This window comes from Ranitomeya imitator, chromosome 3, assembly GCF_032444005.1.
Source record: "Ranitomeya imitator isolate aRanImi1 chromosome 3, aRanImi1.pri, whole genome shotgun sequence".
In the NCBI taxonomy this organism is placed as follows: Eukaryota; Metazoa; Chordata; class Amphibia; order Anura; family Dendrobatidae; genus Ranitomeya; species Ranitomeya imitator.
The window spans coordinates 357,929,749-357,956,634 of NC_091284.1; the positions used below are offsets into that span (position 1 = coordinate 357,929,749).

At 40.4% G+C, this 26,886-nt stretch overlaps 1 protein-coding gene across 1 annotated transcript in view; it reads left to right on the forward strand.

Annotated features, from left to right (window-relative positions):
• SH3D21 (SH3 domain containing 21) overlaps window positions 1-26,886 on the forward strand; it is a 141,412-nt gene that overhangs the window by 23,215 nt on the left and 91,311 nt on the right. Inside the window, exons 2-7 of the mRNA XM_069756876.1 lie at window positions 13,344-13,504; window positions 15,051-15,117; window positions 17,327-17,439; window positions 18,284-18,374; window positions 22,993-23,075; window positions 24,776-24,815. Coding sequence (XP_069612977.1) covers window positions 13,344-13,504; window positions 15,051-15,117; window positions 17,327-17,439; window positions 18,284-18,374; window positions 22,993-23,075; window positions 24,776-24,815 — 555 coding nt within the window. The remainder of the gene's footprint in view (window positions 1-13,343; window positions 13,505-15,050; window positions 15,118-17,326; window positions 17,440-18,283; window positions 18,375-22,992; window positions 23,076-24,775; window positions 24,816-26,886) is intronic.

The following is a 26,886-nucleotide window of genomic DNA, read 5'->3' on the forward strand; positions in this document are numbered from 1 at the left end:
CCATGGTCTCCCCTTTTATTTACATTTACACATCTACAGTTTTTTTATTTGTTTGCTCTCTTTCATGTTCCCAGTATTCCCTACGGTACTTTTTTACTTTCTATATTAAGTGCTTTTTTACTTTTTGTCTTTTAGAATTAATTGCAATAAAAATTATATTTTAACTTTATCGGTGGATCTCTTCCTTCTTTTCCCATTTCTACATCTTAATGGGTCTGATGTTTTTACATATCTTCATCTACCTACATGTACTTTGTCATATAGTGTTCCCCCCATTTTTTGGCACTCTGCTCTATTATATTTATTGATATCTCATATACAGTGCCTACAAATAGTATTCAACCCCCTGCAGATTTAGCAAGTTTAATAAGATGCAAATAAGTTAGAGCCTTCAAACTTCAAACAAGAGCAGGATTTATTAACAGATGCATAAATCTTACAAACCAAAAAGTTTTGTTGCTCAGTTAAATTTTTATAAATTTTAAACATAAAAGTGTGGGTCAATTATTATTCAACCCCTAGGTTTAATATTTTGTGGAATAACCTTTGTTTGCAATTACAGCTAATAATCGTCTTTTATAAGACCTGATCAGGCCGGCACAGGTCTCTGGAGTTATCTTGGCCCACTCCTCCATGCAGATCTTCTCCAAGTTATCTAGGTTCTTTGGGTGTCTCATGTGGACTTTAATCTTGAGCTCCTTCCACAAGTTTTCAATTGGGTTAAGGTCAGGAGACTGACTAGGCCACTGCAACACCTTGATTTTTTGCCTCTTGAACCAGGCCTTGGTTTTCTTGGCTGTGTGCTTTGGGTCGTTGTCTTGTTGGAAGATGAAATGATGACCCATCTTAAGATCCTTGATGGAGGAGCGGAGGTTCTTGGCCAAAATCTTCAGGTAGGCCGTGCTATCCATCTTCCCATGGATGCGGACCATATGGCCAGGCCCCTTGGCTGAGAAACAGCCCCACAGCATGATGCTGAAACCACCATGCTTGACTGTAGGGATGGTATTCTTGGGGTCGTATGCAGTGCCCTCTAGTCTCCAAACGTCACGTGTGTGGTTGGCACCAGAGATCTCGATCTTGGTCTCATCAGACCAGAGAACCTTGAACCAGTCAGTCTCAGAGTCCTCCAAGTGATCATGAGCAAACTGTAGACGAGCCTTGACATGACGCTTTGAAAGTAAAGGTACCTTACGGGCTCGTCTGGAACGGAGACCATTGCGGTGGAGTACGTTACTTATGGTATTGATTGAAACCAATGTCCCCACTGCCATGAGATCTTCCCGGAGCTCCTTCCTTGTTGTCCTTGGGTTATCCTTGACTCCTCGGACAAGCCTGGCCTCGGCACGGGAGGAAACTTTCAAAGGCTGTCCAGGCCGTGGAAGGCTAACAGTAGTTCCATAAGCCTTCCACTTCCGGATGATGCTCCCAACAGTGGAGACAGGTAGGCCCAACTCCTTGGAAAGGGTTTTGTACCCCTTGCCAGACTTGTGACCCTCCACGATCTTGTCTCTGATGGCCTTGGAATGCTCCTTTGTCTTTCCCATGTTGACCATGTATGAGTGCTGTGCACAAGTTTGGGAAGGGTCTTAAATAGTCAGAAAAGGCTGGAAAAAGAGATAATTAATCCAACCATGTGAAGCTCATTGTTCTTTGTGCCTGAACTACTTCTTAATACTTTAGGGGAACCAAACAGAATTCTGGTGGGTTGAGGGGTTGAATAATAAATGACCCTGTGAAAAGACTTTTCACAATTTAAAAAAAAAATAAACAAAGAAATAACATTCTTTTTTGCTGCAGTGCATTTCACACTTCCAGGCTGATCTACAGTCCAAATGTCACAATGCCAAGTTAATTCCAAATGTGTAAACCTGCTAAATCTGCAGGGGATTGAATACTACTTGTAGGCACTGTATATGTATTTTAATATTTTCAATAAACTTTGTATTTTATGAGTCCTAGTTAGCAGTGAATTATATGTTGGTATTTGTGCACCCAAACAATAGTTTTCCACCACATATGGGGTATTGTTGCACTCGGGAGAAATTGCACAACACATTTTGGGGTCCATTTTCTCCTGCTATCCTTGTGAAAATGAAAAAAGTGTGGCTAGTGCAACATTTTTCTGGGAAAAATCAAATGTTTAAATTTTCACAGATCAACGTAAAATTCTGTGATGCTCACGACACATCTAGATATAATCCTTGAGGGGTCTCGTTTCCTAAATATGGTAATTTGTGGGGGATTTCCACTGTCTAGACAAATCAGGGTCTCTCCAAACTTGACATGGCTGCTCTCATTTCCTGCCAATATTGCGTTCAAAAAGTCAAATGGTGCTCCTTCCCTTCCAAACATTTTTGTGAAAAAAGTAAAATGTTCATTGCTTTAATTCCTGTGAAGCACCTGAAGGGTTGATATACAGTGGGGCAAAAAAGTATTTAGTCAGTCAGCAATAGTGCAAATTCCACCACTTAAAAAGATGAGAGGCGTCTGTAATTTACATCATAGGTAGACCTCAACTATGGGAGACAAACTGAGAAAAAAAAAATCCAGAAAATCACATTGTCTGTTTTTTTAACATTTTATGTGCATATTTTGGTGGAAAATAAGTATTTGGTCAGAAACAAAATTTCATCTCAATACTTTGTAATATATCCTTTGTTGGCAATGACAGAGGTCAAACGTTTTCTGTAAGTCTTCACAAGGTTGCCACACACTGTTGTTGGTATGTTGGCCCATTCCTCCATGCAGATCTCCTCTAGAGCAGTGATGTTTTTGGCTTTTCGCTTGGCAACACGGACTTTCAACTCCCTCCTAAGGTTTTCTATAGGGTTGAGATCTGGAGACTGGCTAGGCCACTCCAGGACCTTGAAATGCTTCTTACGAAGCCACTCCTTCATTGCCCTGGCGGTGTGCTTTGGATCATTGTCATGTTGAAAGACCCAGCCACGTTTCATCTTCAATGCCCTTGCTGATGGAAGGAGGTTTGCACTCAAAATCTCACGATACATGGCCCCATTCATTCTTTCATGTACCCGGATCAGTCGTCCTGGCCCCTTTGCAGAAAAACAGCCCCAAAGCATGATGTTTCCACCACCATGCTTTACAGTAGGTATGGTGTTTGATGGATGCAACTCAGTATTCTTTTTCCTCCAAACACGACAAGTTGTGTTTCTACCAAACAGTTCCAGTTTGGTTTCATCAGACCATAGGTCATTCTCCCAAAACTCTGCTGGATCATCCAAATGCTCTCTAGCAAACTTCAGACGGGCCCGGACATGTACTGGCTTAAGCAGTGAGACACATCTGGCACTGCAGGATCTGAGTCCATGGTGGCGTAGTGTGTTACTTATGGTAGGCCTTGTTACATTGGTCCCAGCTCTCTGCAGTTCATTCACTAGGTCCCCCCGCGTGGTTCTGGGATTTTTGCTCACCGTTCTTGTGATCATTCTGACCCCACGGGGTGGGATTTTGCGTGGAGCCCCAGATCGAGGGAGATTATCAATGGTCTTGTATGTCTTCCATTTTCTAATTATTGCTCCCACTGTTGATTTCTTCACTCCAAGCTGGTTGGCTATTGCAGATTCAGTCTTCCCAGCCTGGTGCAGGGCTACAATTTTGTTTCTGGTGTCCTTTGACAGCTCTTTGGTCTTCACCATAGTGGAGTTTGGAGTCAGACTGTTTGAGGGTGTGCACAGGTGTCTTTTTATACTGATAACAAGTTTAAACAGGTGCCATTACTACAGGTATTGAGTGGAGGAAAGAGGAGACTCTTAAAGAAGAAGTTACAGGTCTGTGAGAGCCAGAAATCTTGATTGTTTGTTTCTGACTAAATACTTATTTTCCACCATAATATGCAAAAAAATGATAAAAAAAACAGACAATGTGATTTTCTGGATTTTTTTTTCTCAGTTTGTCTCCCATAGTTGAGGTCTACCTATGATGTAAATTACAGACGCCTCTCATCTTTTTAAGTGGTGGAACTTGCACTATTGCTGACTGACTAAATACTTTTTTGCCCCACTGTACTTATTGAATGTGGTTTTGAGCAGTCTGATGGGTGCAGTTTTTAGAATGGTGTCCTTTTTGGTATTTTTTGTCACATAGGCCCCTCAAAGTCACTTCAAATATGGTGGCTAAAAAATGGTTTTGTAAACTTTGTTAGAAAAATTAGAAATTGCTGATCAATTTTAACCCTTCTAACAAAAAATTGTTTCTAAAATTATACAGATGTAAAATAGACGTGTAATAAATGCTATTTATTAACTATTTGTGTGACATAACTGTGTTTTAACGGCACACAAATTAAAAGTTTGAAAATTTCCAATATTTTCACAAATAAACATATTGAACAAATTTTACCACTATCATGAAATAAATGACAATGGTCAGAATTGAAACAATTGGCCTGGTCAGGAAGGTGAAAAGGGGCTGGGGTGAAGGGATTAACACAAATTTGATCATTGACTTTGAATGAACTGGGACCCATAAAGGAGGTGCAATATCTGCATTACCAGTGTATTAACCCATAGCTTTCAAAAGGAAATCAATTTTTGGGGTATGGAAAGCTCCAATTTAAGCATAGTTGCCTCTTTGATCTTACATATGTATGCAAACTGGTCCCATTTTCACCAGTGATGCTACTTTTCGATGTCTCAGTAACCTGTTCGGCAGTACAGTGGCTCAGTGGATAGCACTGCATCCTTGCAGCGCTGGAGTCCTGTGTTCGAATCTCAGCAAGAACAACATCTGCAAGGATTTTGTATGTTTTCCCTGTGTTTGCATGGGTTTCCTCCGGGCACTCCGGTTTCCTCCCACATTCCAAAGACATACTGATAGGAAATTTTAATTTGTGAGCCCCATCGCGAACAGCAATGATAATGTGTGCAACCTGTAAAAGGGCAGAGGAAGATTATTACCTGTTAGATGACAGTTGTGTCTCTTAAGGTGATTCCTAGGTTTCATGGTAAGTAATCCTTTTCTGAAAAACAATCATGTCTGGATTTATGAATATGCGTTCTCCTGAACAAAGTTAGGAAGTGGAATAATCTCTCCTTCGGAAACCTTTAATTTTTTTAATTCCCATAGTCATATACAAAAAATAAGCCACATTATCACTCACATGGCATGTGACAAGTGACACGTCTCAAAGCTATTAATGAACTATGAAGTGGTATTTTGACGAGACAAAGAGGTATTCATGACTCATTGCCATCCAAAACATATAACAAACTGTATATATTCCAAGACTCATAATTTTATGATTTACTCAAGAGGTAAATATAGGATCAGAACATTGATGTAACCATATTTATAATTGCAATGATGACAACATAATAGTGGCAGTAGCTTCTGTATAAGTGATAAGTAGTCAGTACTATCAACAGATAAATAAATGTTAACATTTCTTTCTTGTGAAAACATTTGCATCCGATATGACTTCTGATAAATTCCATGAAATACATATTATACTCCCAGTTAGGAAGAGGTATTGGTTGATGTCAGGGATTTTTGGAGCTAAAAATATTATGGATATTAACTTTATTTTGATTGACTTTTTGACTAAGATCAAGGCCCCAATTCATCAAAGCTTTAATACAAGGAAATTGGTCAAAATCACATTCAAGAGTTGTAAAATATTTGTGCAACACAAGATTGCGAAAAAATATTGCAACTGTTGGTATTTTCACTCCAGTTTCAGCCAGATCCACGTCACTTTTAAGATACTCCTGATTCATTAAAAGGTGTAAGAGAGTCCAACATGCCCCCTCATTAAGACCAGTGTGTAGCAAGCTGATCTTGATGAATCGGGTGCCTAAGTTTTAGTACTGAATCTGAAATAAGTATTGTCATGGATCCCTTCCCCGTGGTGTAACTAATTCGTCACGTGCCCGCTCTCAGCACGTGACTTGAGGTTGTGCCTGCAAGGGTTAATCTATCTCCCCTCTCTCAGTCCAGCATTCAACCTCTATTCTATGCTGTAATGGGAGCATAAATCACACACCGACCCAGGCCACACACCCGCTCATACACGCTGCCACCACTCACCAAATACACTGGCGATGAGTCCCGGAAATATTAGTACTAATAATGTCTACCACTCATAAGTCTCACACATCTAAGGCTATGGATTCTTTTAAAACATTCAAGGTTCAACTTGTTAAAGTTTTATACTTTAATACAAAAATGTTCAGTGCTTACAGTAAGAAAATGTATAAAATATGATAATAAAAAGACTTACAACTTATGCAAAACAGTATAAAAAAGCAGGAGAAAACTTACAGAAATCATCCAACTTGGTAGTCTGCTTTCAGCTCCCTGAGGGTAGGATGAATGTAGATTGGATCACACCAGCTCGGCCGCCCCCATTATGTGAACATGTTTCTCTGTATACAGGTCTAATTTATAGCTTTGGTCTGGAGGTCAGGTTTCTAGACCAGCCCCTCGGGTTAATATCATAATTGCTTGCTTTTTTATTGGACCAGGGCCACGTTCCCCAATGAATATATTATTTTCTCTTGAGATCCTTTGTGTAACAGCTCTCACAGAGATACTATCAGGCTGTAATTAACATCTCTCTTCCAAGAGCTAGGAGGTGTCATATGTTACCTTCTTGGCTTCCAGCAGGACCCCTTGGTGAGATTGGAGACAGAATTCTACTTGTCCCAGGAACATACATATTAACACCTGGGTGCGAAACTGCAGCCTTCAGGACAGATGTTCCTAGTCACACAATACCTATACATAAGGTCACTGCACATATATATACACATGTTTCACCACAAGTATATAAATGTGTTTATTAGGCATTTTCTAAATAATACAAAACTCATACATTATTCAACAACCACAAACGATAAAGTGTTACGACTTGTGACATAAGAATAGATAATGGTTAGTTGCCAGATGTGCAACCACAGTGGTCTAGCATATAATAGAGACAGATGAAAAATGCCCTTTTAAGAAATAGAATGGTGTGACAGCAGGATTGTAGACCAAGACTAGAAAGTGGATTTAAAATAAAGTTTACAATAACCTTGTTGGTGGAGAATTTACCCTGAGAAATATTTGTTAAAACTATGTAGAAAGATTAGGGAGGAAGGAGGAAATGGGGTTTATATAAGTCATTGCGTGTTCTTTTACACAGTGCCAAACTTCAAATAGGGAAGTTACCTAGTATTTTCTTTTTGAGATAGCAACTTGTATATTGAAAATGTGCTTTGACCTTTTCCTGGGTATAGATGACAAAACTGCTATAAAGCTTTCCTAAATTTTGAAAAATAACTCTAGAATTTGTGATCAATCAATGCCTCCATCAAGTCCATGTGGAACAATTAAAACTATGGAAATAAATTGTATGTGTGTTGTGGTAGTTTTTGGTGGGGGGGTTTCGGGGTGCACGAGGGGAAATCACTGCTGCAGATATCTAGTATAAGTATTAACCCCTTACCGACATATGACGTACTGGCAGAGTCGAACTGGAGTGTCTGAGGCCCACCAGGGGAATGGACTCTAGGGGCCCACCCTACAGCTATATGCAAATATCTGTCAGTCATTATCCCCATTATAGTAGAGCTTCAGCTGTAAAACATAGGGGGCTCCTGCACATCTACTGTGCACCACAATAACTGGTATATATAATTACGGTAGATTACATTAATGGAGTTCTTTGGTTAAAACAAGTTATCACCGATCCACGGGCTCCACAGGATAAGTGATCACTTTGGTCTGACCATTAGAAACTACACCAATCGGAAGAATGAGGAAGTTTTATCTCTGACAGGACACTTATCCCCATTTTAAAATGGAGCTACAGGTGAGATGTCTGACAGCAGCTCCATTCATTCTCTTTGAGGCTTCCAACAATAAACAAGTGCAGCCGCTGAGGGGATGAATGGATCAGTGATTTAGTTGTACATGCCACTCCAGTCTAATGGGGATAAAAAGTTCCACATTCTGCCGATTGGGTCCAAGTAGTCAGATACCACCAATCAGTATGTTTTCATTTATCCTGTGGAGAGGTGATTACTTTTTTCACAGGAAACCCACTGTAAGTGCATCTCCGCCGCTGTGTACAAGCGACTTAATCTCTAATGAAAATAAAGTATGTTCTCCTAATTAATATCAGAGAGAACAAATGACCGCCATACACACCACAATCCACTATATCAAGACCAATACTACTACAAACAGGGAAGAAATACCACCACAACATGACTAGACCACATAGTGACCAAATAATACCACATACAAAGGACAACACATACTGCCATACCATGACCGGACCACATAGTGACCGAATAGTTTCACATACAAGGAACAAATATGCCACACCATGATCAGACCATATAGTGACCAAATAATATGACATATTAACAACATATAGGGACAAAATAATGCCACATACAAGGAGAAATACTGCCACACCGTGACCAGACCACAAATAAACACCACATAGTGAATGCTAAAATACTGATCATGAATACAAACCACAATACTAACACTGTTATTACCACCAGTGACATTAAACACAGGAGCTCTTTATATAGTGTCAGTGTACAGGTAATACAGTGACCACCAGTGATATTATACACAGGAGCTCTGTATATAGTGTACAGGTAATACAGTGATCACTGGTGACATTATACACAGGAGCTTTGTATATAGTGTATAGTGTACAGGTAATACAGTGATCACCGGTGACATTATACACAGGAGCTCTGTACACAGCATATAGGGTGTGTGTACATGTAATACGCTGACTTACCAGTGATAACTGTAGTTGAAGTCTTTCAACTTTGCTTTTCTTCTTCAACCAGCACAGACTGCCATCACTTCTTCCAGCCAAGACTTGTCTCTGCAAAAAAAGACACAGTCATCAATAGCTGATCGCTTCCAGAGCACATTCCCCACTTTTTTTCTGACTTCTACACTATGTCAGATGAAGAAAAAAAGCGATATAGTACTGCCATGCACAGTAACAGGACCCCCATTTTTCTCCCTCCATGGAAAACAGTTTCCTAAAAAGGAAATTATATTACAGTAGTAATAATGTCCCTAATTGGACCCTAAAGAAATTATGTTCCCCACTTGTCACCATAAACTAATATAGCATGTAATTTAGTCCCCCATCCTGGCCCCCTTTATTTAATAATCTCGCCCAGCCTGCCCACTTTATTTTATAATATACCCCAGCCTGGTCCCCTATGTCCCTTGTCTAGCCTGGCCCCCAGATATCCATTCTGCCCCCCTGCTATACATATTGGCCCTCATTTGTCCCTTTCCTGCTCCCATATATCTTTCCTGGACCCCAATATATCCTTCCTAGTCCCTTGTCCTGTCTCCCCCATATATGCAACCTGCCCCCCCATATACTGTATATCCATCCTGGCCCCTCCCCATATAAATCCTTCTTGCTCCCCCCTATATATCCATCCTGCCCCCCATATATCCATCCTAGCTCCCCATATATCTATCCTGGTCCCCATATATACTAGATGGTAGCCCGATTCTGACGCATCGGGTATTCTAGAATATGTATGTAGTTTATTTATGAAGATTTTAGAATAATACAATGAATACACAAGATTCGGACTGCGCCTGTCGCTGATTGTTTGTGGCCGGCCACGTAGTATATTGCACAGCCACGTAGTATATAGCACAGCCACGTAGTATATAACACAACCCACGGAGTATATAGCACAGCCACATAGTATATAGCACATCCCATGGAGTGTATAACAGCCCACATAGCATATAACACAGCCACATAGTATATAACAGCGCACGCACGTAGTATATAACACAGCCCACATAGTGTATAACACAGCCCACATAGTGTATAACACAGGCCACGTAGTATATAACACAGCCCACGTAGTATATAGCACAGCCCACGTAGTATATAGCACAGCCCACGTAGTATATTGCACAGCCGTGCCGTATATTGCACAGCCCACGTAGTATATTGCACAGCCCACGTAGTATATTGCACAGGCCACGTAGTATATAACACACCCCACGTAGTATATTGCACAGCCCACGTAGTATATTGCACAGCCACGTAGTATATTGCACAGCTCACTTAGTATATTGCACAGCCCATGTAGTATATTGCACAGCGCATGTAGTATATTGCACAGCCCACATAATATATAGCAATGTGGGCATCATATCCCTGTGAAAAAAAGAATTAAAATAAAAAATATCCAGAAAAAATAACTCCGGCACACAGTAGAAGTCAATGCAATTCATATGAGTTTATTAGAAAATTCCAAACGTTGTCAATGACATTTCAAATAACGTTAGTTCACCGCATACGTATTTAGAAAAAATTAAACAATAATATTCATCACTCCACAGGTATAATATTCATCACTCCACTCGCATAGCCGGACTTCCATCACTGATACATGTACAGGTTTACTTGAAAAAGGCTCATAAGCCGAAACGTCGAAAAATTACCTGTGGAGTGATGAATATTATTGTTTCATTTTTTCTAAATACGTATGCGGTGAACTAACGTTATTTGAAACGTCATTCACAACGTTTGGAATTTTCTAATAAACTCATATGAATTGCATTGACTTCTACTGTGTGCCGGAGTTATTTTTTCTGGATGTTTCTATTTTTCTCCTGAGCACCAATCATAAGTAGTGAGCACCTCATTTTTCATATATTTAAAATAAAAAATAGTTACATACTCAAGCTCAATCAGCCCCCAGGCCCAGCCCAGGCGTTTACCGATGCTCCTCGCACGCTCCGGTCCCAAGAGTGCATTGCAGTCTCGCTAGATGATGACGTAGCTCCGCTACGTCATCATCTCGCGAAATTGCAATGCATGGAGCGGTCACTGGAGCGTCGCGAGGAGCGGGAAAGGCCTGTTCTGGATCCGAGGGGCCGACGGACGGTGAGTATATAATGATTTTTTATTTTTTTAAATTATTTTTAACATTAGATCTTTTTACTATTGATTCTGCATAGGTAGCATCAATAGTAAAAAGTTGGTCACACAGAGTTAATAGCAGCGTTAACGGAGTGCGTTACACCGCGGCATAACGTCGTCCGTTAACGCTGCCATTAACCCTGTGTGAGCGCTGACTTGAGGGGAGTATGGAGCGGGTACTGACTGCGGGGAGTAGGGTGCGGCCATTTTGCTGCCGGACTGTGCCTATCGCTGAATACAGACAGACAGAAAGACGGAAGTGACCCTTAGACAATTATATAGTAGATATATATACTAGCACAAGTGGACTTACTAAACCAGTAGTCCAAAGAAGCAAACCATAATATAAACAAAACAAATTTTTATTAGAAATCATAAAATATACACAACAAAAAATAAGAAACAGGAATGTCCAATAGGGGGGTCTCTAAAACGGCATCAATGGCTTTACATATCCAAGATAGTACATATACAGCTCCAATGTATCAGATAAATAATTCCCAATTTCTAGTGGATGTTAATCCATTATAAAACAGGCAGTACACTGAAAAATATATACCAAATTACTTCTGCAAAATAACCTGGAACTGATAAAACACTAGTACCGACCGCTGCACACAAATGCAGCCCCAGTGATACATTGGAGCTGTATATTTACTATCTGCGATATGTATAACCATTGATGCCGTTTTAGAGCCCCCCCTATTGGACATTCCTGTTTCTTTATTTTTTATTGTGTGAATTTCATGATTTCTAATAAAAACTTGTTTTTTTTATATTATGGTTCGCTTCTTTGGACTACTGGTTTAGTCAGTCCACATGTGTTAGTGCATTGTGTGAAATGCCATATTTGTTGGTACATGTAGGGACTTTTGTTGGTATTACCCCATATATATATCCATCCTGGAACCCCCATATATCCATCCTGGCCGCCCATATATCCATCCTGGCCCCGAAAATATATGCTTCCAGGTCCATTGTCCTGCCCCACCAAACCATAAATCCATCCTGGCCCCCATATATATATATATATGCATCCTGGTTCTACCATATGTATCCATCCTGGCCACATGTCCTGCGCCCCATATATCCATCCTGGCCCCCTATGTGTCTCCATCCTGGTCCCCCCTATGTGTCTCCGTCCTGGTCCCACCTTCCCATGTGTTTCCATCCTAGTCCCCCTCTATATGTCTCCATCCTGGTCCTCCCTCCCCATGTGTCTGGATCCTGGCTCCCCCATGCGCTTCCATTCTGGTCCCCCCATGTGTCTCCAACCTGGTTCCCCCTCCCCATGTGTCTCTATCCTAGTCCACCTCCCCATGTGTCTCCATCCTGGTCCCCCCTCTCCATGTGTCTCCATCCTGGTCCCCCCTATGTGTTTCCATCCTAGTCTCCCCAGGTGTCTCCATCCTGGTTCCTCTATGCGTCTCCATCCTGGTCCCCCCTCATGTGTCTCCATCCTGGTCCCCCCACCATGTGTCTCCATCCTGGTCCCCCTCCCCATGTGTCTCCATCCTGGTTTCCCCTTCATGTGTCTCCATCCTGGTCCCCCCCTCATGTGTCTCCATCCTCCTCCCCCCATGTGTCTGCATCCTGGTCCCCTCTCATGTGTCTCCATCCTGGTCCCCCCACCATGTGTCTCCATCCTGGTCCCCCCTCCCCATATGTCTCCATCCTGGTTTCCCCCTCATGTGTCTCCATCTTGGTCCCCCCCCTCATGTGTCTCCATCCTGGTCCCCCCATTTGTCTCCATCCTGGTCCTGACATAGCAGAAGCCGGTGGTAAATGTGTGCTAACATCCCATGCGGCGCATGACACTGACGTCATACACCGGTGACGATGGGCGCACACTCTGCTATATTGATCGGGACGCACGCCGCAGTAGTTCAGGTAATGAACGCTGCGTGCGCACGTCCCTGCACACACTCTGCATGCGCTTTTAAAGGGCCAGCGCCCCTAAAAACTGCAGACACTTTTTTTTCTTTCCTTCTTCTTCTCTTCCTCTCCTGCCCCCAGAGACAAGGGCCCACCTGGGATTTCCCCGATACTCTGCCAGGCCAGTTTGACCCTGCGTACTGGTACGTCAAATGCCGGCTCCCTGACTCTGATGCAGGTTCTTAAAAAGGAATAAGAGATGATAAAAAATTGTTTCTACCCCAAAATGGTATTAGTAAAAACATATAACCACAATTACTTGGATGAAGGCTATAACATGTCTTATGGTTATGTCTTATCGATTTATGAACTTATGCAAATGACCCAAAAATCAATATTAGGCATTGCCAGGATCAACCCTTAAAATTGTTTATGATTGATAAAAAAAATGTGCTTTGAGCTGTATGCAGAACTTAACCTAATAAACTAATTGCATTCTTTATTAATGTCATTTTCCTTGTAGGAGACATGTTGGCCCTTGTGGACTTCCAGGGGCAGCTTGAAGATGAGTTAACCATTAGAGTTGGCGAAGTAGTAAGAAATGTTAAAAAAACAGGAGAAGAAGGATGGCTAGAAGGAGAAATCAATGGAAAGAGAGGGTTCTTTCCACAGAGTTTTGTCAAGGTATAGAAATTAGTTTATCACTGGCCATAATAGGTCTCTGTCATCTGGGCAATAGCACAACAAGGAATGTCCATGAAATACATTGATTTAGAGGGAACCTTTCATATCACCTATCACTAATCGCTATTATAGTGGTTTGTATGTTAATTCCTTTATTCTGCTATTGTAATTTATGTGCCTTACTAATGTAGCTGTCTTTCTATAATGTAGTTTATTCTGCAACTCTTCATATGCTAATGAGGAAAAAGTAGCTTGAGGGACAACTCTTTTCCTGGACTAGTCCTGTCTCAGATTATCTATTCCTGTCTTGTTAAGTATGATTGACAGCCTTCATGTACTCTCTGTTATGGTAGGACCACTGTCATGTCTCACGCTTGTGCGAGAATTCCAGATGTCCTATCATGACAGGGATTGTATGGATGCCGTCAGTCATGGCCAAGGAGGTGGGATTAGAGAATCTGAGACAGGACTAATCAGGGAAAAGAGTAATCAAACAAGTACGTGGCACGAATTAGAGATAGCCTGAAATGGGTGCTAGTTCTTCTGGAGTCAACCACTGAGCTCCTGTAGACTAATAATAGACCAAGAGAAGGAACTGCACACCTAAAGGCCTATTTGTCTGATGAAGGGTCTTCATCTTAAACGTTACGCAATACTCTACTTACCATGGGGTAACCAATGGATATGAAATGCTGCCAATAAATCCTAAGTGAAGCATCTCAAAGTACCTTTAGGTGTGCAGTTCCTTCACTTTGTCTACTATTTGTCTGGGAAAAGTGACGTAATACTTTATGAATAGAATAATTTAAGGATGTGGTCACACACATTACAATGTAGTATAAGTAACTTTACATTCCATGAGATAAGGCTACTTTCACACTAGCGTCGGCCCGTCGCAGTGCGTCGGGCTGACTTACCGACGCATCCTGTGACAACGCAGCACAGCGGGGGCAGCGGATGCAGTTTTACAATGCATCCGCTGCCCCATTGTGAGTTGCGGGGAGGAGGGGGCGGAGTTACAGCCACGCATGCGCGGTCAGAAATGGCAGACACGACGCACAACGGTTGCGACGTGTGGCAATGTGTCGCAATGCGTCGTTAATGTTAGTCTATGGGGAAAAAACGCATCCTGCAGATAACTTTGCAGGATGCGTTTTGTCTCCAAAAGGACGCATAGCGACGTACGTCGTACGACGCTAGTGTGAAAGTAGCCTAAGCCTTACTAGACAATATCATAATGCATACATGAAACTTTATTTTCTTCAGGTTTAAAAAAATAATCAAAATTTATATAGAGATTTTTTAATCATATTTTATTTTTTTAATACATACTTTAAATCAGGGTTTCGAAAATGTCTGTACCAAATATCTGTTGAAAAGATAGCTCTTTGAAAACAGGAAGAACATATTGTTTCAATACTTATTGTGTCTGCATGAGTCCTAGTGGAATACCGCTAAAACAACTTAAGACTTATTGTTATCCTGCTTTCACATAATACATGAAATGCTTGCAAACATTCCAATATTTCTTGTATTTCTGCCACAGGAAATTCCTTCACTTTTTCTTAATGATAACGGTCAGAGGTTTCCAAGATCCATCAGGAAAGCTAATGGTAATAAGGTGTTATATGTTACTATTTATCAACTATGATATAATCTCTTGAAATCTCTTAAAGAGAACATGCCATGTTAAAAACACTATTAACCTGCAGATGTGGGGTTAATCTGCATGTTAATAGCATTCTGAAGCTACCTGACACCCACAATGAGAGACCTGCTTCTTGGAGGAAATTAACATTGTCCCTCCTGGTAGCCTCAGGCTTTCAGTCATAGGTGTGGGCCAGCACAGCTTCAGTCACCGCTCTGTACATAGTAAATGGTGGTTGTAACCATGACCCGGCACTGACTGACAGCCGGTTCTGTATGAGAGGCTCTACATTAGAGACAGCTGTTGGTCAGTGCTAGGGTATGGTTACATACGACACTCACTGTGCAGTGAATGGTGACTGTTCCTCCATGATTGAAAACCTCAGGCTGCCGGAAAGATAATTTTCTCCAGGCAGTGGGGCTCTCAGTGCCGAAGCTGAGAAGCTTCAGAAAATTTCTGCAAGTTAGTAGTATTTTCTTCACATGACATGTTCTCTTTAAAGTCTAATGTTTGAAGTCAATACTTATCTAGCCTCTATTTCCCTGCAGCACTTCATGTTGTTGGGGTAGATAGGCAGTCATTGGCGAATTATTAAAGCTGCTAGTGGGATTATATGGAAGAAAGGATGTCACAATGCTATTCAACCCTGGCAAGAAGTCTAAATTGACTGTCCAAACAGACAATTGCTTTTAATTATGTTCTTTCTAATCCATAAATTGGTCAGCCTCTTTAAGACACTATGGTCAAATTACTGATTTTCCAACACAATTCAGAAACAAGGCTACTAACTATATAATTGTTTTGATCTGTCAGAATGATTATGATCTAATGTATATTGCTAGCTTCACTAATCATAACTGTGTGGAAAAGAACATTCTAAAACAGATTTGTTTGCGGTCTATGGAAGAAGACATTTTTTTATGATGTAGATGAAAACAGCAAGATGTCTTCTTACAGGTTTCTTTAATTCTTATTAAATAGAGGAATGAGCATCTGGCCATTCATTTAAGCTCCATGAGCTATAGGTGAATGGTATTATTCACCAAGGTTACCAGTAAGGTAGGCATCCTAAGAGAGGTACCTAACAGAGCTTATGGGGATGGGTTGACGTCATGCAACAGCGGTGGCAACAATTTTCTACATCAAAGATGAACAATCAAAATTCTCTATATTATATATTGAAAATACCTCAACAGTTTGCACCAAAATATATCACATATAATTTCTATCTATAAAAGTGGTTAGCCTTAAAAATATATCAAGATAAAATAAAAAACTAATTTGTAGTGAAATTACTGTTGTGGTCTAATTTGAAAATGGTACACACAGCCTTTGTCTTATATTCATGTGTACACTATTAGGCCACATGCACATGTTCAGTATTTGGTGAGATTATACCTTAGTATTTGTTGGCTAAAACCAGGAGTGGGGTGATAAATACAGAGGTGGTGATGAGTTTCTATTATACTTTTTCTCTGATTCTTCCTTCCCTGGTTTTGGCCTACAAATATTGAGGTAAAATACTGACCAAATACTTAACATGTGAATATGGCCTTATTACAAACCTATTTTTGCCATATTTTTAAGACATATGCAAACTGGGCGATTTCCTTTTTCATAAGAACTGGGACATAAGGGTATCCTCATCAGGAAAGTGGCTGCAATGCATGCATACTCAGTCTTTAAAGAGGCTAACTGTGAGACTTTAGAAAAAATGGCCTGTCTGTTGTACCCGTCACCTGTCATTGACCGCTCCTGTCAGAGATTCAGCTACTTCCCGTCAACAGAGCAGCAGTTTATCTTCCTGTTGACAGGGCAGGATTACTGGTGTTATGCTGATTGACAGCCGGCTTCCGCTGCCTAATTGGGGAAATCCGCTGTCAATCAGCATGATGTCAGTAGTCCCGCCCTGTCAACAGGAAGAGAAACTGTTGTTCTGTTGCTCTGTTCCTGGCAGGAGCAGTCAATGACTGGCACTAGGTACAACAAACAGGTAGTTTTCTCGACTACATAACTTGCTTTTTAAAGTCCTTGAGTTCTCCTTTAACTAAGTCTACAGGGCAAATTCTTTAGGTGAGCACCCTTTGATGTTTCTGTATATCCTATCGACAATTATAAATAAATCTACAAGTCATTGTAAGTAACATTTAACCACCCTCATACTTGTTATCTAGTTTGTCCTCAGAAAAAGAAACAACGCTGGTGTCGGGCTGAGTACTCATACAGCCCAGGTAAACAAGATGAATTGGTCCTCGTCGCTGGAGAAGTTTTGGAGATTCTAGAGGAGGTGATATTAAGAAAATGTTATTTATGTAATTCTATGCTACTGAAAATACATTTTAGATATAAAGTACTCAGATTAAGATGCATGCACTAAATGCAGAGGAGCAATCACTAGAGCAATCTAAGAGTGTACTGTATGGAACATATGAAAGATTTCTATTGTCTGTAAGAAACTTATTGACTATGCCACAAATGATGTATCATTGGAATCAATGCCAATCACCGGCAGATCACAGAGATAATTATAGAAACATAATTAAAGAAAAACAACATCCAAATTGTACTGTACAAAACACAGGAAATTATAGACTTAGACATAGTTGAAATGTCAAAAACAAACTCTTTTTTTCGATTGAACATCTGACAAATGTCCACCTGAAGGCATAAGAGGTAACCTTTGCTATTTCTCACCAATTTCCATGTAAGTGGCTACCGTCCCATTTAACATCTCTCAGGAGAAGTGGTAAAATTAGATTTCTAACATATTCATATTAGCCTAATTTGCACCTGTATGGACATTACCTCTTTAGTTGATGGTCAAATTGTAATAATCTGGCACATGTAGATTATGGAGCCATCATCTAACATCAGCTGTACTAATAGCAAACTATTTCATATAGGTGTTTAACATTGTATAAAATGAGTATATCTTTTGGATATAAAGTACTCGAATTGGTAGTCATAGACCATTTTGAATGACTGTAAGAATAGCTTACCAGGCAATAATTTGATCAGTGATTGATCCTTCTATCGAATGTGTATGGCCAGCTTAATTCCAGCTGCTTTGCTGCATTTTTACTTGAACTGTAAATCATCTTTGGTATAAACATTATGCTGAACTTCTTCAGATTGAAGATGGTTGGTGGCTGGGCAAGAAGGGAGATTTGGTCGGAGCCTTTCCTTCCAACTTTGTGCAAGAAATTTCTGAGCCTCCTCCAGGTATGACTGGCATTGGAAACAAAATGTGTTAAGATTGCAATCGGTTATTACCTGTGTAAAATCTTGCAGAAAATGTTTTGCCGTCTTGCAGAACCCCGCACAATGCAAATGAAGCATTACATGATGCAAATGTAATGTACCAACACAGCAGCATAACTAGAGTCCAATACAAGAAAAAACAGGAATGCACTCACCGGTCTGTTGAAGCAAAAAAATGTTTTCCTTTATTGGGACATGTGCAGGAAACACCAGGGAGAACGTGGAAAAAAGAGGACGATGATTGTTTCGCGCTGCTGCGCTTCTACGGGTCCTAATGACTAGAGTCCAATAGGCTCCGGTGCAAGATTTGGCCCCCCACCCCATCCTGGTATATATATCTCCCATTTTGGTATATACAGCTCTGGCAAAAATTAAGAGACCACTGCAAAATGTTCAGTGTGTCCGATTTTTCTCTTTATAAGTATATTTTTCATTAAAATGTAAATTGTTCTTTTATTTTATAAACTTCTGACAACATGTCTCCAAATTTCCAAGAAATACATTTTGTATTTTTTTCTGACAAAGAAAAATGGTCAAAGTTAAAAAAAAAACAAGTTCATAATCATTTAAAAACAACAATAGTGATGAGCGAGTGTATTCGTTGCTCAGGTTTTCCTGAGCATGCTCAGGTGATCTCTGAGTATTTATGACTGCTCAGAGATTTCGTTTTCATTCCGGCAGTTGAATGATTTACAGCTACTATCCTGCTTGATTACATGTGGGGATTCCCTAGCAACCAGGCAACCCACACATGTACTCAGCCTGGCTAATAGCTGTAAATCATTCAGCTGCCCGATGAAAACAATCTCCGAGCAGTCATAAATACTCGGAGGTCACTCGCGCGTGCTCGGGAAAACCTGAGCAACGAGTACACTCGCTCATCACTAAACAACAATACTAATGTTTTAAGTAAGGAAGAGTTCGGAAATCAATATTTTGTGGAATAACCATGATTTTTAATCACAGCTTTCATGCGTCTTGGCATACTTTCCACCACACTACACTGCTTATGGCTAAAATGTAAGCAGTTCTTCTTTGTTTGATGGCTTGTGACTATCCATCATCCTCTTGATTACATTCCAGAGGTTTTCAATGGGGTTCAGGTCTGGAGATTGGGCTGCCCTTGACAGGGTTTTGATGTGATGATCTCTTCATTTTTGCCAGAGCTGTATATCCCCCCATCTTGGTATATATATCCCCCATCCTGGTATATATATCCCCCATCCTGGTATGTCTCTTATCCTCTGTCTCATCCTGATATATATATGTATCTTGGGCCCCATCCAGGTAGTATGTTTCTTATTGTGGTATATGTCCCTTATCCTAGGCCCCAGTCTGGTATATGTCCTTTATCCTGGGCCACACGCTCGTATACGTCCCTGTTCTACCGCTGCTCTTTAATGCTTAGAAAATAAACAATTATACTCACCTTCCCTCCAGTCCACTGGCTGTGTGGTTTCCTTTTCTGAAGGCGGCAGCTGATTTCAGAGTGCAAGTGACGTGAGCGCATGATGTCACTGCCATGCGCCTCCAGTCATATGCACGCCAACATCAGCTGCTGGTCTCTTATTGGCCAGCAGCGTGTATTGCCTCGCATGGACCAGACGGGTCTTTGCGAAGTAATACATTTCAACTGGATCAGCGTCTGAGAACATGCTGTTAGGGTTGGAGGAACCCACTAAATCTGAAAATAAAGTGCGTTTGCCACTCGTGGTCCACCGTGCAGATATGACAAACCGCAGCTAGGAGACAATGGCGAATACAAGCAGCGAGCGAAAGTGACTCACACTGAGTTAACGTCACTCAGTGGAGATGCACCTGGCTGTGCCAATTGCATACAGCGACAGAAAAGCAACTCTGCTTTAGCACTATGTTTATTGGCACACAGCCACAGAGAAATATGGTGCTAAATGCGCACCCTGTTAACTCCACAGGAGTACGCAAGCCCCACTGGTGCAAGGGAACCGTAGTGGACTCCAATCACTCACAGAACTCCTCTCCGGAGTGGCTAGAATTCTAAAGGCACTAGCACCTGCTCTGAATTCAACCACACAATCTCCTGTCTGGAGAAGCCGGAATTCTAAAGGTACTGAGCCTGCCCTGAGCACATACAGCAGAGTCCACACTACCGCCAGGTTCCTCACACACACCAAATATAAATGACCTTTATAAATCCTTTTATAGTTTCTGTCAGTCTGACAGGACCTTGCTTACTGGCCAATCCAGAGCCGGACCAGGACCTGAGCATGTGACGGGCGAGCACCAATGAGAAGTCATGCCACGAGCATGCTAAGTAGAGCAAAACCAGGACTTAGACTCAGGAGTGATTGCTCACTACAGTCTATTGGTTACTAAAGCAGAACCTGGAACGGCAGCAATCACCATGCTCACAGACTGAGTCTGAGCAAGATGCCGAGACCAATGTCTTTGCTGAGCAGCTTCACTGTGGTCGGAACTGAATTGGAGACTGCAGAGGAAGATAAGGCTTGGGATCCATCCTGTACAGAGGGAGAAACCTGTGGCCTAACACACGCATCCAGTTGAAGTTTCTGTTGGAGTCGGCAGACCCCTCACTAGCACGGGCCCAGTCGCGACCTCAGCAACCATGATCGATACGCCTCTCTACCAACATGATTGTTCCTTTTCCTTTTGATGGGGGTATAAGAAACTCCCCTCCACTTACTATAGGGTATTTGAAAACATGTGTCTGAAAGCCAAAAAAGCAGATTTTCAGTATGGATTTCGCTTTTACAGCAAATTCACAACAAATTCCACAAGTGACAATGTGGATAAATAGAAAAAAGTAAAAGATGCCTCTTTTAAAAAAAATTAAAAAGACAAATTTTGTCTCACCATGTCCATAACAACCCGCACTATAAAACGATTATGGCAGAAAAAAAACAATACCTGAAAAGGAATACAAAAACTTACAAAATTTAAAGCAAAAGTGATTAATAAGTCAAATATATCTCAACATGGTACTAATAAAGGTTTTATGTTATTACTAAAAACAAACCCTCATACAGTTCTTTAAACACAAAAAAATTGAAACCGATTTGGCTACGAATAAGACAGATACAAAGATTTTATTTTCTACAAGTAATGTTCTTGTGCAAAGGTGGTAAAATGTAGCTTGAACTGTATAAATTGTGTTTCACAGTAATTTTACCAATCCATATTATAAAACTATATCATTATTGATCTTACGTGGTGTACGCCATAAAGCAAAAAAAAAAAGCCAGAATTCATGTGCTTTTTTGTACATCTCACATCTCAAAAAATAAAAAGGTTCAAAAAGTCTGTACCCAAAAATGGCACAATTGAAAATTACAGCTTGCCAAACCAAAAATGTGGGAACAACTCTGTTTACAGAAAAATAAAAAAAAGTCGAAAGCTCTCAAAATATAGTGACCCTTCAAAACAATTAAGTGAATTTTTTGTGCAAAAGTAGATAAATAAAAAAAATTGTATTTGTCTAAAATATTGTAATTGTCATTTTATATTGTAATCATCATATCAACCTACAGAATAGAATGTAATAATTATATGAGTTAGAATTTTTTTTCTAGTATTACTATTTTTTTCTGCTCATTTGACATCCCAAATAGTGTAATAAAAAAATGACAAAACAAAATGGTACTACTGCAAACAAGAGACAATATTTTGTTCATCAGTGTATTTATTATCTAATGGTAATAAAACATTACTGAAATCATAAATATATTTAGTATTACCTAAGCCTGGGGCTACACGGTGACTTTACCTGCGACACGTCATGTGACCACAGATTGCTAGGTGTCACTGCTCATCACCATACCAGCTGGGTATGATTTTTGGGACTTGCTTCTCACAGTCACAGTACCCTCAGGGTTACAATGCAACCCCATTCTGGTGTATTAGGCTACTTTCACACTAGCGTTTTTTTGCAATACGTCGCAATGCGTCGTTTATGGGAAAAAACGCATCCTGCAAAGTTGTTTGCAGGATGCGTTTTTGCCCCATAGATTAACATTAGCGACGCATTGCCACACGTCGCAACCGTCGTGCGACGGTTGCGCCGTGTTGTGGCGGACCGTCGGGAACAAAAAACGCTACATGTAACGTTTTTTGCTGCCGACGGACCGCTTTTTCCGACCGCGCATGCGCGGTCGGAACTCCTCCCCCACCTCCCCACACCTCACAATGGGGCAGCAGATGCGATGAAAATCTGCATCCGCTGCACCCGTTGTGCGGCGCAAACAACGCTAGCGTCGGTAACGCTAGTGTGAAAGTAGCCTTACTCTGTGATGTAGCAGCGACACCTAGTAATCTTTAGCTGCATGACTTGCTGCTTTTTCTCTATTTCTTCCCTTAATGAGTTAATACAATTTAGATATATAGATATTAGGTTGCATATACCCCCAAACGGTGCCCCTAACAAATACAACTCATCCCACCAAAGGACAAGCTTGATGATGAAAAATATGTAAAAAGAGGTTTGTTCAATTAGGCCATGGCCCTTGAAGGTGTTAACGTTTGCAAACATATACGGTAGTTTGAAACTGCATGGTTTATTGTGTTTTATTCATTTGTTCTGCAGATAAGGCCGTCAATCTAAAGAAAAACAATAAGCAAAGACCTAAAATGATGGAAATAAACTTTACTCCGACTGGAGACAAAACGGTAAGATAGTGAAGCTTGTGATTGTAGTGTGCACACTGCGTATTAGACAGATTACAAAATAATAATAATCTTTTAAATGTCAGTGTGCCTGTATTATTTTTTAAGCAAGAGGTAGCACGGTGGCTCAGTGGTTAGCACTGCAGCCTTGCAGCGCTGGAGTCCTGGGTTGTATGTATGTTCTCCCCGTGTTAGCGTGGGTTTCCTCCGGGCTCTATGGTTTCCTCCCACATTCCAAAGACATACTGATAGGGAATTTAGATTGTGAGCCCCATCAGGGACAGCAATGATAATGTGTGCAAACTGTAAAGTGCTGTGGAATATGCTAGCGCTATATAAAAATAAAGATTATTATTATTAAGCAGCATAAGCTTCAAGAAAATGATGGCAATGTTTTTCCTAAAGTGTCTTTTGGATATCTTTTGCAGTTGCATTTTTTTTTTACATTCTACACGTTAAACAGTGACAGCTTTCAAGCAGAAGCTACTAGAAGAATGGTCAGGCCTAGTGATGAGCGAATGTGCTCTGATAAGGTGTTATCCCGGCATGCTCGTGTGCTAACCGTGTGAAATCGGAGCACTCGAAAAATAAGTTTGAGTTCCCGCGGCTGCATGTCTCTCTGCTGTTCAACAGCTCCAACACATGTATGGATTACCTGTGTAGTAGATCGGCTCACTCTTTGTACACGGACACTGGAACACTGTCTCTTTAAATCGATCACTGGTTTATTATGTACATGCGACATAAACCATGGTGAAGTAAAAATAAACAAGGCCCTTTGGGCAAAACAGGAAAATAAAACAAACTGGTATATCACTGTCTATATGTCTGCGATAATCCTCCCACTCAACGTGAGCAAAAACACATGGTTCAGTTTAGAACCAACACACCTCCCTGGAGTAAACCTCTGCAGACCCACTGAACACTGAATGCCTCAGAAGGCTCATGATTTGCGTCCCAAACCACACCCTTGGGTGGAAATACGGAGAACAACCTCCCACCTGCTCTATGGTTGTTCTCAAAAACCTAGCCCTGTTAAAATGGCTGCTAAACCCCTCTCAACAATTAGTGTGCTGGAGCAAAACATTTCTGGGTTTCACATCACTGAAGCTCATAGCCTCGGGGAAACATATCTCCCCTCCAATACCTTGCTAGTGACTTTGTCACACTTCTTTATTAGGCAATTCATGCATGTCTTGCGCCTGTTGAACATATTTTTGAGCTCACAGAAGACATTCCATTAGCACACGAGCATGCTTCACTAACACCTTATCTGAGCACGTTCCATCTTCACTATTAAGTTCACTTTTTCTTAACCACTTCACGGCTTTAGAAGCCTGAACCAATTAAGAGAAGTGACAAAAGACAGAACATATGCACAGCAATTACATTTGGACATTGCTGTGCATATGCTCATTATTTTTTAATTTTTTAAGAGTTTTTTTCTGTCAAGTTCCTGGCAGAATTCACCTGACAAAGACATTGTTGTTAGACAAGATTGTGTTCCTGAATTACTGCTGTGTCTCATCTTTCATTTATGGTAGACTTTTTTTTATAATAAATATCTTATTAACTGTGAAAGACTCCGATGTATTAGCTAAATTCTAGTCTATAACATATATTATACCAGTGAAATATAGGTTGTATTTAGCTTCTAGTTCTAATTTCCACCAATTTATCTCTGCCTATGTTTCTCTTATTAGGTGAAACAGAATGAAAAGGCTGCAGTGAACAATACTAAAGGTAAAACATTTTATTAAACAGTTTTTAACGGAAAATGCAATGAATACATGGGAATTAATGAAAACATTTGATGAACATTGCCTCTTATGCCCAGAAAAACATCATTTTCTACATATTTTTTTAACCCCTGGAGGTATTTTTGTTTTTACGTTTTCATTTTTTGCTCCCCTTCTTCCCAGAGCCATAACTTTTTTATTCTTTGATCAATATGGCCATGTGAGGGCTTGTTTTTTCTGGGACATTTGAACAACACCATTGGTTTTAACATATCGTGTACTGGAAAATGGGAAAAAAATTGTGTGATGAAATTGCAAAAAAAAGTGCAAGTCCAAAATTGTTTTTTGTTTTGCCTTTCTACTAGGTTCACTAAATGCTAAAACTGACCTGTTATTATGATTCTCCAGGTCATTACGAGTTCACAGACACCAAACATGTCTAAGTTCTTTTTTTTTTTTATCTAAGTGGGCAGCACGGTTAGCATTGCAGCCTTGCAGCTCTGGAGTCCTGGGTTCAAGTCCCACCGAGGACAACATCTGCAAAAGGAGTTTGTATGTTCTCCCCATATTTGTGTGGGTTTCCTCCCACATTCCAAAGACATACCGATAAGAAATTTAGATTGTGAGCCCCATCAGGGACAGTGATAAAAAAAATCCAAAGTTTGTTAAAAAAGAAAAGAAAATTACACCATTTTCCGATACCCATAACGTCTCCATTTTCCGTGATTTTTATTAATGATGCCATTTTGGTGCAGATACGATCTTTTGATCACCCATTATTGCATTTTAATGCAATGTTACGGCGACTAAAAAACTTAATTCTGGCTTTTTGACTTTTTTCTCATCGGGTTAGCGATCGGGTTACTTCTTTTTTTATATTGACAGATCTGGTGATTCTGAATGCATCGATACCAACTATGTGTATGTTTGTTTTTTTTTTAATAGGATGAAAGGGGGATGATTTGAACGTTTATATATAGATTTTTTAAAATATTTTTTTAAACTTTTTTTAATTTCATGGGAGACTAGAAGCTGCCATAATCCGATCAGCTCTGCTACATACAGGCGATGATCAGATTGCCTGTATGTAGCAGAAATGCTCACTTGCTATGAGCGCCGAGCATGCTCTGATAACACATTATCCGAGCACATTCGATCATCACAAGTGATGGGCAAACAGTATTTATGACTTAAAGAGTAACCAATGTTTTAAATGTTATTCCATAAATCAATATTACACACACAATTCTCTGTAGGGGGGATGAGCTAGATGCCTTCTCTCCTTTCTATCTGGATAGTATCTTATCAGTAGCAGCTGCCATCTCCCATCTCACTAATGGGAAAATCTATCTTAATAATAATATAATAATCTTTATTTATTTTTTTATATAGCACTAACATATTCCGCAGCAGTTTGCACACATTATCATTGCCGTCCCAGTTGGGGCTCACAATCTAAATTCCCTATCTGTATGTCTTTGGAATGTGGGAGGAAACCCACGCTAACACAGAGAGAGAACATACAAACTCTTTGCAGATGTTGTCCTTGGTGGGGTTTGAACCCAGGACGCCAGCGCTGCAAGTCTGCTGTGCTAACCACAACGCCACCATGATGCCCGTATCTTCCCTGAACACAGGTTTTCCCTTAGAATTGAGAGTTTTGATATCGGCTGATCAGTTCTGGTAGAGAAAGAATTTCTCTGATAACATATATATTACAAAGTTGCTTATTTTCATGTGTACTACTGATTTATGGAATACAAATTGAAACAACTGTTATACTTTAAGGTAGGAACAAAGCTTCATCATGACTGCATAGAGACACACAGACAGCCCAAAGAGGGCGATTGGTGGGCTTTTGGTTCAGGACTGGCACACAGTATGAAATGCAAGGGATTGAAAAATTCCTTGCTTTTATAACATTTTGACTAACTACTACAGTACCATCCTTCAGGGATCCGCTTGCTGGTAATTTTCTGCTATACAATTTTTAAAACTGAAGTTTTCGTTTCTACCATATGTACCTCTAAGTGGATGTAAAAACAAGACTACTCCTTCGAAATTACCTTGATAGC